The sequence below is a fragment of the Pseudophryne corroboree genome, chromosome 11, assembly GCF_028390025.1.
Source record: "Pseudophryne corroboree isolate aPseCor3 chromosome 11, aPseCor3.hap2, whole genome shotgun sequence".
Taxonomy (NCBI): domain Eukaryota; kingdom Metazoa; phylum Chordata; class Amphibia; order Anura; family Myobatrachidae; genus Pseudophryne; species Pseudophryne corroboree.
In genome coordinates this window covers 19481312-19496702 of record NC_086454.1, presented here as the reverse complement: position 1 = coordinate 19496702, position 15391 = coordinate 19481312, and the positions used below count along the sequence as shown (strand labels likewise).

Here is a 15391-nt window from a genome sequence, read left to right as displayed (position 1 = left end):
CTGCTAAACCTAATCTTCCCCAGGCTGTAGGCGTCTGGCTGGAGACTGACCAATCTTCTCTGTCCTCGTTATATTGTAGGGAAGTCCTGCTGCTATTACTGTGCGACACGGACCCTCCGACTCTGCTGGAGACTACCAGGTAGGTGATTAGGAGAGAATGTTAATGTAGCAGAGCACTTGTGTAACGGTGGTTTGGGGGGTGCAGCTGCCCCATAGCTTCTCCAGGCATGTACGGCAAGTGTTCTGGCTGCGTACCGCACCGAGCATCAGGCCAAAGACATGTGCCGGGCGCACAGCTGCGCTAATCCCGCAAAGTGGCGGCTTTCTCTAGAGCCAGAAGAAGAAAGAGGTTCAGTTATTATAAATGGTGGAGGACCGTTATGTTTCCATCAGCTGACCGTACATTCCGTAGCGCTTTAAAGTCGGGAACAAACACAGTAATAAAAGGAGGCTGGGTAATAACAGACAGAGCGGTAAGAGGGCCCTGCTCGCAGGCTTACACTCTATACGTGAGTATAAGTGCTACACGTTGGTTCAGCCATACTGTAGAAAAGGCATGGCCGACCTGTGATTCTCCAGCTGTTATGAAACTACACATCCCAGCATGCCCTGTGGCAGGGCATGCCTGATTTGGAGAGTCTCAAAAGCTGGAGAGCCCCAGGTTTGCCACGCCTGCTGTAGAGGTTTCTGGGTGGGCAGTGTGATCCACTCACACAGCAATGTTGGCCTGGGGTCAGTCTATTCTGTGACTGTAGAATGAGAACACATGTAAGTTTTGTTTGAGCTCTGCAGAGGCGTTCTCCCCTTGTGCTTTTCCTTCTCTTACTCAGAGTATCACCTACTCCATGCTCACCAATTGCACCTAACCCTTGTTTTTAGTGGTTTGACCGTTTATGCAGCAGTGTTTATATACTGTACCGTGTACTTGTCCTGCATTGTCTTGTACTCCTATCTATACTGTAGCTGATTAACAACCAGGCGGCATAGGAACCAACGTGTCAGCTTATCACAGTGGCTGTAGGAATAATTTTCCTGGCATCCGTCTGCACTCATTAAGCTTTGTGGTGTTACTGCTAGTTTTATTAAGGTTCTGATAATGATCCGGTAGCATTGGGTGACTAGTCAGGCCGGCCAGACTCTGCTGCGAGACGTTGCTTTTGGTATTATGTACAGGGAACCCTTTGTTGTCTATACACCTGGCTTTCCTGTTAGTTTAATAATATACCCTTAATGCTTTGAGGGTGCTTACAAAAAAGATGCATACAATGATACCAAATTAATATTTTTAAACCAATTTTGGAATGTAATGTAGGTTTCCCTTTAACTCTTGCAGAGGACGGTCATGTAACGTACCATTCTCTGTTTCAGGTTGCTCCTGACATGTGTGTTCCATGCAGAAGTGATGAGCACATGGCTGGAACGGATCAAGAAGCGCTCCACCGTCCGGGATAACCTCTGCTTCATCATGAGCAGCTCCACCAATGGTAACTTGCCATTTCTGTCACATGATTCCTGTATTGCTCATTATGTCGGAGCAGTTCTCCTGGCTTCTGTTGGTGGCATTTGGGCAATACACCAAAAAGCCAAATCCAGTCAGTGGATGCTTAATCTCGCGCAGATGTAGATAGGATTACAGAAAGCGTGCCCTCATGGTCTCTTGTCTGACTGGTAATAAAGGAGAAAGAGTTTTAAAGAGGATTAAACCATACCCTAAGGGTCAAACCCAGACACAGATAGCTCGGTCCAATGTATCGTCAGGATAGGGCAATATAGACGCTAGAAGAGGCAGACCGTCACCTGGAGTGGGTCTCTATCTAGGATCATGTGTGACCGCAACAGTGAGTCGTCTGATATACTCCCCAACAGCGCAGTAGCAGTGTAGCAGGCTCGGTGAGCTTGTCACGTGTTTTGCCAGATTTTGTGAACAAGCCCCTGGCGAAACACGTCGGTGTCTGGGGATCCCTCTGTGCGCACAGAGCACCGCGGGCCCATAGCGGCAGGTAACCTTTGTCCGCTGCACTCTCAACAGGATCTGTGCACAGGGGCACCCGGCAATGCTTAGCATCAGGATCCGTGCTTCTGCTAGTGTACCCTGACGGCAGGTGCTGTGCACTGCTGTGACTGAGTCCGGGCTGGAGGCTCATCTGCTTCACTGCTACTGAAGAAAGAGCTGGAGAAAGCAGATCTTCAAGCCACATAAGTGCTCCGGTTCTGCCTATTCATACATATGACTTATCACTAATACTAATGATAGAACTATGTGGTGCATTTTTCATTCTATACTCTATTTGTAATTTAGAAAAAAAAATTCTCTAACGTCCTAAGTGGATGCTGGGGACTCCGTAAGGACCATGGGAATAGCGGCTCCACAGGAGACTGGGCACAAAGTAAAAGCTTTAGGACTACCTGGTGTGCACTGGCTCCTCCCCCTATGACCCTCCTCCAAGCCTCAGTTAAGATTTTGTGCCCGAACGAGAAGGGTGCAATCTAGGTGGCTCTCCTGAGCTGCTTAGAGTAAAAGTTTAAATAGGTTTTTTTATTTTCAGTGAGTCCTGCTGGCAACAGGCTCACTGCATCGAGGGACTAAGGGGAGAAGAAGCGAACTCACCTGCGTACAGAGTGGATTGGGCTTCTTAGGCTACTGGACATTAGCTCCAGAGGGACGATCACAGGCCCAGCCATGGATGGGTCCCGGAGCCGCGCCGCCGGCCCCCTTACAGAGCCAGAAGAGTGAAGAGGTCCGGAAAATCGGCGGCAGAAGACGTCCTGTCTTCAATAAGGTAGCGCACAGCACCGCAGCTGTGCGCCATTGCTCTCAGCACACTTCACACTCCAGTCACTGAGGGTGCAGGGCGCTGGGGGGGGGCGCCCTGGGACGCAATGAAAATACCTTAAATGGCTAAAAATACATCACATATAGCTCCTGGGCTATATGGATGTATTTAACCCCTGCCAGTTTTTCACAAAAAAGCGGGAGAAAGGCTGCCGAAAAAGGGGCGGAGTCTATCTCCTCAGCACACAAGCGCCATTTTTTCCTCACAGCTCCGTTGGAGGAAGGCTCCCTGACTCTCCCCTGCAGTCCTGCACTACAGAAACAGGGAAAAACAAGAGAGGGGGGGCACTAAATTGTCATATTAATATATACAGCAGCTATATTAGGGAAAAACACTTATATAAGGTTATCCCTATATATATATATATATATATATATATATATATATATATAGCGCTCTGGTGTGTGCTGGCAAACTCTCCCTCTGTCTCCCCAAAGGGCTAGTGGGGTCCTGTCCTCTGTCAGAGCATTCCCTGTGTGTGTGCTGTGTGTCGGTACGCTGTGTCGACATGTATGAGGAGGAAAATGGTGTGGAGGCGGAGCAATTGCCTGTGTTAGTGATGTCACCCCCTAGGGAGTCGACACCTGACTGGATGGTCTTATGGAAAGAATTACGTGATAGTGTCGGCACTTTACAAAAGACTGTTGACATGAGACAGCCGGCAAATCAGTTAATACCTGTACAGGCGTCTCAAACACCGTCAGGGGCTATAAAACGCCCGTTACCTCAGGTCGATACAGACACTGACACGGACACTGACTCCAGTGTCGACGGTGAGGAAACAAACGTATTTTCCAGTAGGGCCACACGTTACATGATCACGGCAATGAAGGAGGTTTTGAACATTTCTGATACTACAAGTACCACAAAAAAGGGTATTATGTGGGGTGTGAAAAAAACTACCCGTAGTTTCTCTAACGTCCTAAGTGGATGCTGGGGACTCCGTAAGGACCATGGGGAATAGCGGCTCCGCAGGAGACTGGGCACATCTAAAGAAAGCTTTAGGACTACCTGGTGTGCACTGGCTCCTCCCCCTATGACCCTCCTCCAAGCCTCAGTTAGATTTCTGTGCCCGACGAGAAGGGTGCACACTAGGGGCTCTCCTGAGCTTCTTAGTGAAAGTTTTAGTTTAGGTTTGTTATTTTCAGTGAGACCTGCTGGCAACAGGCTCACTGCATCGAGGGACTAAGGGGAGAAGAAGCGAACTCACCTGCCTGCAGAGTGGATTGGGCTTCTTGGCTACTGGACATTAGCTCCAGAGGGACGATCACAGGTTCAGCCTGGATGGGTCCCGGAGCCGCGCCGCCGGCCCCCTTACAGAGCCAGAAGAGCGAAGAGGTCCGGAAAAATCGGCGGCAGAAGACGTTCCTGTCTTCAATAAGGTAGCGCACAGCACTGCAGCTGTGCGCCATTGCTCTCAGCACACTTCATACTCCGGTCACTGAGGGTGCAGGGCGCTGGGGGGGGCGCCCTGAGACGCAATAAAACATGATAAAAATACCTTACATGGCAAAAAATACATCACATATAGCTCCTGGGCTATATGGATGCATTTAACCCCTGCCAGAATATACAGAAAAACGGGTGATAGGCTCCGCCCCCTTTTCGGCGGCCTTATCTCCTCAGCACACTGGCGCCATTTTCCCTCACAGCTCAGTTGGAGGGAAGCTCCCTGGCTCTTCCCTGCAGTCACTACACTACAGAAAGGGTTAAAAAAAGAGAGGGGGGCACTAATTAGGCGCAGTATTAAAACATACAGCAGCTATAAGGGGAAAAACACTTATATAAGGTTATCCCTGTATATATATATATATATATATATATATATATATATATATATATATATATATATATATATATATATATATATATATAGCGCTCTGGTGTGTGCTGGCATACTCTCCCTCTGTCTCCCCAAAGGGCTAGTGGGGTCCTGTCCTCTATCAGAGCATTCCCTGTGTGTGTGCTGTGTGTCGGTACGTTTGTGTCGACATGTATGAGGAGAAAAATGATGTGGAGACGGAGCAGAGTGTCTGTAACAGTGATGTCACCACCTAGGGGGTCGACACCTGAGTGGATGTACTGTTGAAAATTACGTGACCGTGTCAGCTCTGTATAAAAAAACAGGGGTTGACATGAGACAGCCGGCTACTCAGCTTGTGCCTGTCCAGACGTCTCATAGGCCGTCAGGGGCTCTAAAGCGCCCGTTACCTCAGATGGCAGATACAGACGCCGACACGGATACTGACTCCTGTGTCGACGGTGAAGAGACAACCGTGATTTCCAGTAGGGCCACACGTTACATGATTGAGACAATGGAAAATGTTTTATACATTTCTGATAATACGAGTACCACCAAAAAGGGGTATTATGTTCGGTGAGGGAAAAACTACCTGTAGTTTTCCTGAATCTGAGAAATAAAATGAGGTGTGTGATGCGTGGGTTTCCCCCCGATAACAATTGATAATTTCTTAAAAAGTATTGGCTGTATACCCTTTCCCGCCAGAGGTTAGGGTGCGTTGGGAAACACCCCCTAGGGGGGATAAGGCGCTCACACGCTTGTAAGAACAAGGGCTCTACCCTCTCATGAGATGGCCGCCCTTAAGGATCCTGCTGATAGAAAGCAGGAGGGTATCCAAAAATGTATTCACACACATACTGGTGTTATACTGCGACCAGCAATCGCCTCAGCCTGGAGGTGCAGTGCTGGGTTGGCATGGTCGGATTCCCTGACTGGAAATATTGATATCCTAGATAAGGATAGTATATTATTGCCTATAGAGCATTTAAAAGATGCATTTCTATATATGCGTGATGCACAGCGGAATATTTGCCGACTGGCATCAAGTATAAGTGCGTTGTCCAATTCTACCAGTAAAATGGTCAGGTGATGCGGATTCCAAACGGCATTTGGAAGTATTGCCTTTGAAAGGGGACATTTGGGGTCGGTCTTTTAGACCTGGTGGCCATGGCAACAACTGGGAAATCCACGTTTGTACCCCAGGTCGCCTCTCAAAATAAGACGCCGTATTATCAGGCGCAGTCCTTTGTTGGCAAGCGGACAAAAGGTTCTTCTTGTCTGCTCGTGACAGAGGGAGAGGAAAAAGGCTGAAGAGATTACCCAGTTCCCAGGAACAGAAATCCTTTCCCGCCTCTGCAAAAGCCCTCAGTATGACGCTAGGGCCTTACAAGCTCAGGCACGGTGGGGGCCCGTTCTCAATGAATTTCAGTGCGCAGTGGGCTCACTCGCAAGTAGACCCCTGGATCCTTCAGGAAATATCTCAAGGGTACATATTGAAATTCGAGACGTCTCCCCCTCGCCGTTTCCAAAAGTCGGCTTTACCGACGTCTCCCTCTGACAGGGAGGCAGTTTTGGAAGCCATTCAGTCAAGCCTGGATACATCACTTCACATAAATATCCTGAAGCTAAGGGCCATTTACAATGCTCTAAGCTTAGCAAGACCTCTGCTTCAAGGTCAGCCGGTGTTGATCCAGTCGGACAACATCATGGCAGTCACCCACGCAAACAGACAGGGTGGCACAAGAAGCAGGAGGGCAATGGCAGAAGCTGCAGGGATTCTTCGCTGGACGGAAAATCATGTGATAGCACTGTCAACAGTATTCATTCCGGGAGTGGACAACTGGGAAGCAGACTTCCTCAGCACGACCTCCACCCGAGAGAGTGGGGACTTCACCCAGAAGTCGTCCACATGATTAAAAAACTCGACCGGTTTTGCGCCAGGTCAAGAGACCCTCAGGCAATAGTTGTAGACGCTCTGGTAACACCGTGGGTGTACCAGTCAGTGTATGTGTTCCCTCCTCTGCCTCTCATACCCAAGGTACTGAGATTGATAAGATGGAGAGGAGAAAGCACTATATTCGTGGCTCCGGATTGGCCAAGAAGGACTTGGTAACCGGAACTTTAAGAGATGCTCACGGAGGATCCGTGGCCTCTACCTCTAAGAAGGGACCTGCTCCAGCAAAGACCCTGTCTGTTCCAAGACTTACCGCGGCTGCGTTTGACGGCATGGCGGTTGAACGCCGGATCCTGAAGGAAAAAAGGCTTTCCGGATGAAGTCATCCCTATCCTGATCAAAGCCAGGAAGGATGTAACCGCAAAAACATTATCACCGCAATTGGCGAAAATATGTTGCGTGGTGCGAGGCCAGTAAGGCCCGACGGAGGAAATTCAACTGGGTCGATTCCTACATTTCCTGCAAACAGGAGTGTCTACGGGCCTGAAATTGGGGTCCATTAAGGTTCAAATTTGCGGCCCTGTCAATTTTCTTCCAAAAAGAACTAGCTTCAGCCCCTGAAGTTCAGACGTTTGTAAAAGGGGTACTGCATATACAGCCTCCTTTTGTGCCTCCAGTGGCACTTTGGGATCTAAATGTAGTTTTGGGTTCCAAAAGTCACATTGGTTTGAACCACTTAAATCTGTGGAGTTAAAATATCTCACATGGAAAGTGGTCATGCTGTTGGCCCTGGCCTGGGCCAGGCGCGTGTCAGAATTGGCGGCTTTATCCTGAATAAGCCCTTATCTGATTTTCCATTCGGACAGGGCGGAATTGAGGACTCGTCCTCAGTTTCTCCCCAAGGTGGTTTCAGCGTCTCACCTGAACCAACCTATTGGTGGTGCCTGCGGCTACTAGGGACTTGGAGGCCTCCAAGTTGCTAGACGTTGTCAGTGCCCTGAAAATATATGTTTCCAGGACGGCTGGAGTCAGGAAATCTGACTCGCTGTTTATCCTGTGTGCACCCAACAAGCTGGGTGCTCCTGCTTCTAAGCAGACTATTGCTCGTTGGATTTGTAGTACAATTCAGCTTGCACATTCTGTGGCAGGCCTGCCACAGCCAAAAATCTGTAAATGCCCACTCCACAAGGAAGGTGGGCTCATCTTGGGCGGCTGCCCGAGGGGTCTCGGCTTTACAACTTTGCCGAGCAGCTACTTGGTCAGGAGCAAATACGTTTGTAAAATTCTACAAAATTGATATCCTGGCTGAGGAGGACCTGGAGTTCTCTCATTTGGTGCTGCAGAGTCATCCGCACTCTCCCGCCCGTTTGGGAGCTTTGGTATAATCCCCATGGTCCTTACGGAGTCCCCAGCATCCACTTAGGACGTTAGAGAAAATAAGAATTTACTTACCGATAATTCTATTTCTCATAGTCCGTAGTGGATGCTGGGCGCCCATCCCAAGTGCGGATTGTCTGCAATACTTGTACATAGTTATTGTTACAAAAATCGGGTTATTATTGTTGTGAGCCATCTTTCAGGTTCAGATCACAGGTTATACGGTGTGATTGGTGTGGCTGGTATGAGTCTTACCCGGGATTCAAAATCCTTCCTTATTGTGTACGCTCGTCCGGGCACAGTATCCTAACTGAGGCTTGGAGGAGGGTCATAGGGGGAGGAGCCAGTGCACACCAGGTAGTCCTAAAGCTTTCTTTAGATGTGCCCAGTCTCCTGCGGAGCCGCTATTCCCCATGGTCCTTACGGAGTCCCCAGCATCCACTACGGACTATGAGAAATAGAATTATCGGTAAGTAAATTCTTATTTTTTCCTGAATCAGATGAATTAAATGAGGTGTGTGATGAAGCGTGGGTTTTCCCCGATAAAAAACTGCTAATTTCTAAAAAATTATTGGCATTATACCCTTTCCCGCCAGAGGTTAGGGCGCGTTGGGAAACACCCCCTAGCGTAGATAAGGCGCTCACACGCTTATCAAAACAAGTGGCGTTACCGTCTCCTGATACGGCCGCCCTCAAGGAACCAGCTGATAGGAAGCTGGAAAATGTCCTAAAAAGTATATACACACATACTGGTATTATACTGCGACCAGCAATCGCCTCAGCCTGGATGTGCAGTGCTGGGGTGGCTTGGTCGGATTCCCTGACTGAAAATATTGATACCCTGGACAGGGACAATATATTATTGACTATAGAGCGTTTAAAAGATGCGTTTCCATATATGCGAGATGCACAGAGGGATATTTGCACTCTGGCATCAAGAGTAAGTGCGATGTCCATTTCTGCCAGAAGAGGATTATGGACGCGACAGTGGTCAGGGGATGCGGATTCCAAACGGCATATGGAAGTATTGCCGTATAAAGGGGAGGAGTTATTTGGGGTCGGTCTATCGGACTTGGTGACCACGGCAACGGCCGGGAAATCCACCTTTCTACCCCAAGTCACCTCGCAGCAGAAAAAGATACCGTCTTTTCAGGCTCAGTCCTTTCGTCCCCATAAGGGCAAGCGGGCAAAAGGCCACTCATATCTGCCCCGGGGCAGAGGAAGGGGAAAAAGACTGCAGCAGACAGCCTCTTCCCACGAACAGAAGCCCTCCCCCGCTTCTGCCAAGTCCTCAGCATGACGCTGGGGCCTTACAAGCGGACTCAGGCAGGGTGGGGGCCCGTCTCAAGATTTTCAGCGCGCAGTGGGCTCACTCGCAAGTGGACCCCTGGATCCTGCAGGTAGTATCTCGGGTACAAATTGGAATTCGAGACGTCTCCCCCTCGCCGGTTCCTGAAGTCTGCTTTACCAACGTCTCCCCCCGACAGGGAGGCGATATTGGAAGCCATTCACAAGCTGTATTCCCAGCAGGTGATAATCAAGGTACCCCTCCTACAACAGGGAAAGGGGTATTATTCCACGCTGTTTGTGGTACCGAAGCCGGACGGCTCGGTGAGACCCATTTTAAATCTGAAATCCTTGAACACTTACATAAGAATGTTCAAGTTCAAGATGGAGTCACTCAGAGCAGTGATAGCGAACCTGGAAGAAGGGGACTATATGGTGTCTCTGGACATCAAGGATGCTTACCTCCATGTCCCAATTTGCCCTTCTCAACAAGGGTACCTCAGGTTTGTGGTACAGAACTGTCATTATCAGTTTCAGACGCTGCCGTTTGGATTGTCCACGGCACCCCGGGTCTTTACCAAGGTAATGGCCGAAATGATGATTCTTCTTCGAAGAAAAGGCGTCTTAATTATCCCTTACTTGGACGATCTCCTGATAAGGGCAAGGTCCAGAGAACAGTTAGAGGTCGGAGTAGCACTATCTCAAATAGTACTACGACAGCACGGTTGGATTCTAAATATTCCAAAATCGCAGCTGATTCCGACGACACGTCTGCTGTTCCTAGGGATGATTCTGGACACAGTACAGAAAAAGGTGTTTCTCCCGGAGGAGAAAGCCAGGGAGTTATCCGACCTAGTCAGGAACCTCCTAAGACCAGGCCAGGTGTCAGTGCATCAATGCACAAAGGTCCTGGGAAAGATGGTGGCTTCTTACGAAGCGATTCCATTCGGCAGATTCCACGCAAGAACTTTTCAGTGGGATCTGCTGGACAAATGGTCCGGATCGCATCTTCAAATGCATCAGCGGATAACCCTGTCTCCAAAGGACAAGGGTGTCTCTCCTGTGGTGGTTACAGAGTGCTCATCTCCTAGAGGGCCGCAGATTCGGCATTCAGGATTGGGTCCTGGTGACCACGGATGCCAGCCTGAGAGGCTGGGGAGCAGTCACACAGGGAAAAAAAAATTTCCAGGGCTTGTGGTCAAGCATGGAAACGTCACTTCACATAAATATCCTGGAACTAAGGGCCATTTACAATGCCCTAAGTCAGGCAAGACCTCTGCTTCAGGGTCAGTCGGTGTTGATCCAGTCGGACAACATCACGGCAGTCGCCCACGTAAACAGACAGGGCGGCACAAGAAGCAGGAGGGCAATGACGGAAGTTGCAAGGATTCTTCGCTGGGCGGAAAATCATGTGATAGCACTGTCAGCAGTGTTCATTCCGGGAGTGGACAACTGGGAAGCAGACTTCCTCAGCAGACACGATCTCCACCCGGGGGAGTGGGGACTTCACCCAGAAGTCTTCCACATGATTGTGAACCGTTGGGAAAAACCAAAGGTGGACATGATGGCGTCCCGCCTCAACAAAAAACTGGACAGATATTGCGCAACGTCAAGGGACCCTCAGGCAATAGCTGTGGACGCTCTGGTAACACCGTGGGTGTACCGATCAGTGTATGTGTTCCCTCCTCTGCCTCTCATACCCAAGGTATTGAGAATCATAAGAAGGAGAGGAGTAAAGACTATACTCGTGGCTCCGGATTGGCCAAGAAGGACTTTGTACCCGGAACTTCAAGAGATGCTCACGGAAGACCCGTGGCCTCTACCTCTAAGAAAGGACCTGCTCCAGCAGGGACCATGTCTGTTTCAAGACTTACCGCGGCTGCGTTTGACGGCATGGCGGTTGAACGCCGGATCCTGAAGGAAAAAGGCATTCCGGATGAAGTCATCCCTACCCTGATCAAAGCCAGGAAGGATGTAACTGTGCAACATTATCACCGTATTTGGCGTAAATATGTTGCGTGGTGTGAGGCCAGGAAGGCCCCTACAGAGGAATTTCAACTGGGTCGTTTCCTGCATTTCCTGCAAACAGGACTGTCTATGGGCCTAAAATTAGGGTCCATTAAGGTTCAAATTTCGGCCCTGTCAATATTCTTCCAAAAAGAACTAGCTTCTGTTCCTGAAGTTCAGACGTTTGTCAAGGGAGTACTGCATATACAGCCTCCTTTTGTGCCTTCAGTGGCACCTTGGGATCTCAATGTAGTTTTGGGGTTCTTAAAATCACATTGGTTTGAACCACTCACCACTGTGGACTTAAAATATCTCACATGGAAAGTGGTAATGATGTTAGCCCTGGCTTCAGCCAGGCGTGTATCAGAATTGGCGGCTTTATCCTATAAAAGCCCTTACCTAATTTTTCATACGGATAGGGCAGAATTGAGGACTCGGCCTCAATTTCTTCCTAAGGTGGTTTCAGCATTTCACTTAAACCAGCCTATTGTGGTGCCTGCGGCTACTAGGGACTTGGAGGATTCCAAGTTGCTAGACGTAGTCAGGGCCCTGAAAATATATGTTTCCAGGACGGCTGGAGTCAGAAAATCTGACTCGCTGTTTATCCTGTATGCACCCAACAAGCTGGGTGCTCCTGCTTCTAAGCAGACAATTGCTTGTTGGATTTGTAGTACAATTCAGCTTGCACATTCTGTGGCAGGCCTGCCACAGCCAAAATCTGTAAAAGCCCATTCCACACGGAAAGTGGGCTCATCTTGGGCGGCTGCCCGAGGGGTCTCGGCTTTACAACTTTGCCGAGCAGCTACTTGGTCAGGGGCAAACACGTTTGCTAAATTCTACAAATTTGATACCCTGGCTGAGGAGGACCTGGAGTTCTCTCATTCGGTGCTGCAGAGTCATCCGCACTCTCCCGCCCGTTTGGGAGCTTTGGTATAATCCCTATGGTCCTTACGGAGTCCCCAGCATCCACTTAGGACGTTAGAGAAAATAAGAATTTACTTACCGATAATTCTATTTCTCATAGTCCGTAGTGGATGCTGGGCGCCCATCCCAAGTGCGGATTGTCTGCATTACTTGTACATAGTTATTGTTACAAAAATCGGGTTATTGTTGTTGTGAGCCATCTTTTCAGAGGCTCCTTCTGTTATCATGCTGTTAACTGGGTTCAGATCACAAGTTGTACGGTGTGATTGGTGTGGCTGGTATGAGTCTTACCCGGGATTCAAAATCCTTCCTTATTGTGTACGCTCGTCTGGGCACAGTATCCTAACTGAGGCTTGGAGGAGGGTCATAGGGGGAGGAGCCAGTGCACACCAGCTAGTCCTAAAGCTTTTACTTTGTGCCCAGTCTCCTGCGGAGCTGCTATCCCCATGGTCCTTACGGAGTCCCCAGCATCCACTACGGACTATGAGAAATAGAATTATCGGTAAGTAAATTCTTATTTTACCTCTATTTTGTCTTTTCTTTCCGCTGTAGAAGAGTGACATAACACATTGTTGTACTTTATTATTCTTGCTATTTTGCTCTAAGTATATTGTTTGTTTTTTTTCTCCTGTTTATTCTGTATTTGATATTTAATAGCATCCTTTTTTTTAATTAAAAGTGACATTTTAGTATGACGTATCGTACATTCTGAGCGTCACCCTATTTCTAGAGCTTTTTCTGTCTTTCTTATTAGGGGTTCAGATTTGTATGGCTCCTGGTGCATCTCAGTTTAGCTTTAGTTATGTGTTATTACGTGTACGGAACCCTGGTTCATGTACCTGTATATGACCTCTCCCTGCAGGAGACCTGTTAGTTGTGTATTACGTGTACAGAACCTGCCTGATGTACCTGTATATGACCTCTCCCTGCAGGAGACCTGTTAGTTGTGTATTACGTGTATGGAACCTGCGTGATGTACCTGTATATGACCTCTCCCTGCAGGAGACCTGCTAGTTATATATTACGTGTAAGGAACCTGCCTGATGTACTTGTATATGACTTCTCCCTGCAGGAGACCTGTTAGTTGTGTATTACATGTACAGAACCTGCCTGATGTACTTTTATATGACTTCTCCCTGCAGGAGACCTGTTAGTTGTGTATTACATGTACGGAACATGCCTGATGTACTTTTATATGACCTCTCCCTGCAGGTGACCTGTTAGTTGTGTATTACGTGTATGGAACCTGCGTGATGTACCTGTATATGACCTCTCCCTCCAGGAGACCTGCTAGTTATATATTACGTGTAAGGAACCTGCCTGATGTACCTGTATATGACCTCTCCCTGCAGGAGACCTGTTAGTTGTGTATTACGTGTACAGAACCTGCCTGATGTACCTGTATATGACCTCTCCCTGCAGGAGACCTGTTAGTTGTGTATTACGTGTATGGAACCTGCGTGATGTACCTGTATATGACCTCTCCCTGCAGGAGACCTGCTAGTTATATATTACGTGTAAGGAACCTGCCTGATGTACTTGTATATGACTTCTCCCTGCAGGAGACCTGTTAGTTGTGTATTACATGTACAGAACCTGCCTGATGTACTTTTATATGACTTCTCCCTGCAGGAGACCTGTTAGTTGTGTATTACATGTACGGAACATGCCTGATGTACTTTTATATGACCTCTCCCTGCAGGTGACCTGTTAGTTGTGTATTACGTGTATGGAACCTGCGTGATGTACCTGTATATGACTTCTCCCTGCAGGTGACCTGTTAGTTATATATTACGTGTACGGAACCTGCCTGATGTACCTGTATATGACCTCTCCCTGCAGGAGACCTGTTAGTTGTGTATTACGTGTACAGAACCTGCCTGATGTACCTGTATATGACCTCTCCCTGCAGGAGACCTGTTAGTTGTGTATTACGTGTACAGAACCTGCCTGATGTACCTGTATATGACCTCTCCCTGCAGGAGACCTGTTAGTTGTGTATTACGTGTACAGAACCTGCCTGATGTACTTTTATATGACCTCTCCCTGCAGGAGACCTGTTAGTTGTGTATTACGTGTACAGAACCTGCCTGATGTACTTTTATATGACCTCTCCCTGCAGGAGACCTGTTAGTTAAAGTCGGGGAGCTGGTGGACAAGCTATTTGATGTGGATGAGGACCTAATGATTGACTGGATCAAGCCTGGCTGCAAAGAGCCAGAAACGCCAGCAAATGATACTGAAGAGGATAAACCGGCCGTCCTGGGACTTATACCCTCATTGCTGGAGGCTGCAAAACAGCTCAGGTCAGTCTGTGTGCTGTGACGTCTATATAGAGTGAGATGCCTCGTACCTCTGCAGCGGTAAGCTATATCTGCACCTAATGCTGTGTTTATGTAATGGGCACAGATTATTGGGCATATTTATCAATCTCGTAAATGCGGTCACTGTTCTGCAAATGGCTGTTATTATAGTATGGACGCTCTTGGGCTTTGGGCCTGTTGAACAAGGGGGTATCACAGCAGTTACTGAAGACCTCTTCCGTGGCCCCTGTCTGTATGCTGGGAAATGCAGTCCCCCTAGGTTACTACAGGGACTGAGATAAAGATCCACAAGCTGGGAAAAGCCTAACTAGACTCACTTATTTAATATCCTCATTAGGTCTACATGGGCTACACTTATGCATTTATCTACCACCGAATCCAGAAGTAAATGAACGCGTCGTGAGTCGTCACAGGCTCGTAATAGAAACATCTTATTAATACATCGCCTTTAAAAAGCATTCCAAATCGCCGCACTGTGTGGTAATGAGGAATGGTAATTTCTCAGGTTTTATGGAAAATTTGATAATCCTCTAAATCGCATTATTACTGTACAACAGGCATTCCCAACCGCGGTCCTCAAGGCACACCAACAGTACAGGTTTTAGTGATATCCAGGCTTCAGCACAGATGGTTAAATCAAAATAACTGAGCTACTAATTAAGTCACCTGTGTTCAAGCCTGGATATCACTAATACCAGGACTGTTAGTGTGCCTTGAGGACCGTGGTTGGGAAACACTGCTGTACAACATACTCAACATCAGTATTACCGGATGTCTAGTCCCCAGTCTCACCATAACCTGTTCAGTATCCGCTGCTGACTGCATAATGACACTTCCTAAGGGAAGGTCCTATTCCTGTGCTGCAGAACATGTGACTATAGCATTTCATTATTCATCTCTGCCTCATTTTATCCTGTGACTCCCATATAAAGGTCAGCACTCC

General features: G+C 48.1%; 1 protein-coding gene across 4 annotated transcripts in view; it reads left to right on the top strand.

Moving 5' to 3' along the window:
- Window positions 1-15391, top strand: part of SAAL1 (serum amyloid A like 1) — a 129667-nt gene that overhangs the window by 96037 nt on the left and 18239 nt on the right. For all 4 annotated transcript variants that reach the window (XM_063946337.1, XM_063946338.1, XM_063946336.1 and 1 more), the window contains exons 6-8: window positions 80-139; window positions 1369-1484; window positions 14247-14430. In XM_063946337.1, the coding sequence (XP_063802407.1) occupies window positions 80-139; window positions 1369-1484; window positions 14247-14430 (360 nt within the window). The remainder of the gene's footprint in view (window positions 1-79; window positions 140-1368; window positions 1485-14246; window positions 14431-15391) is intronic.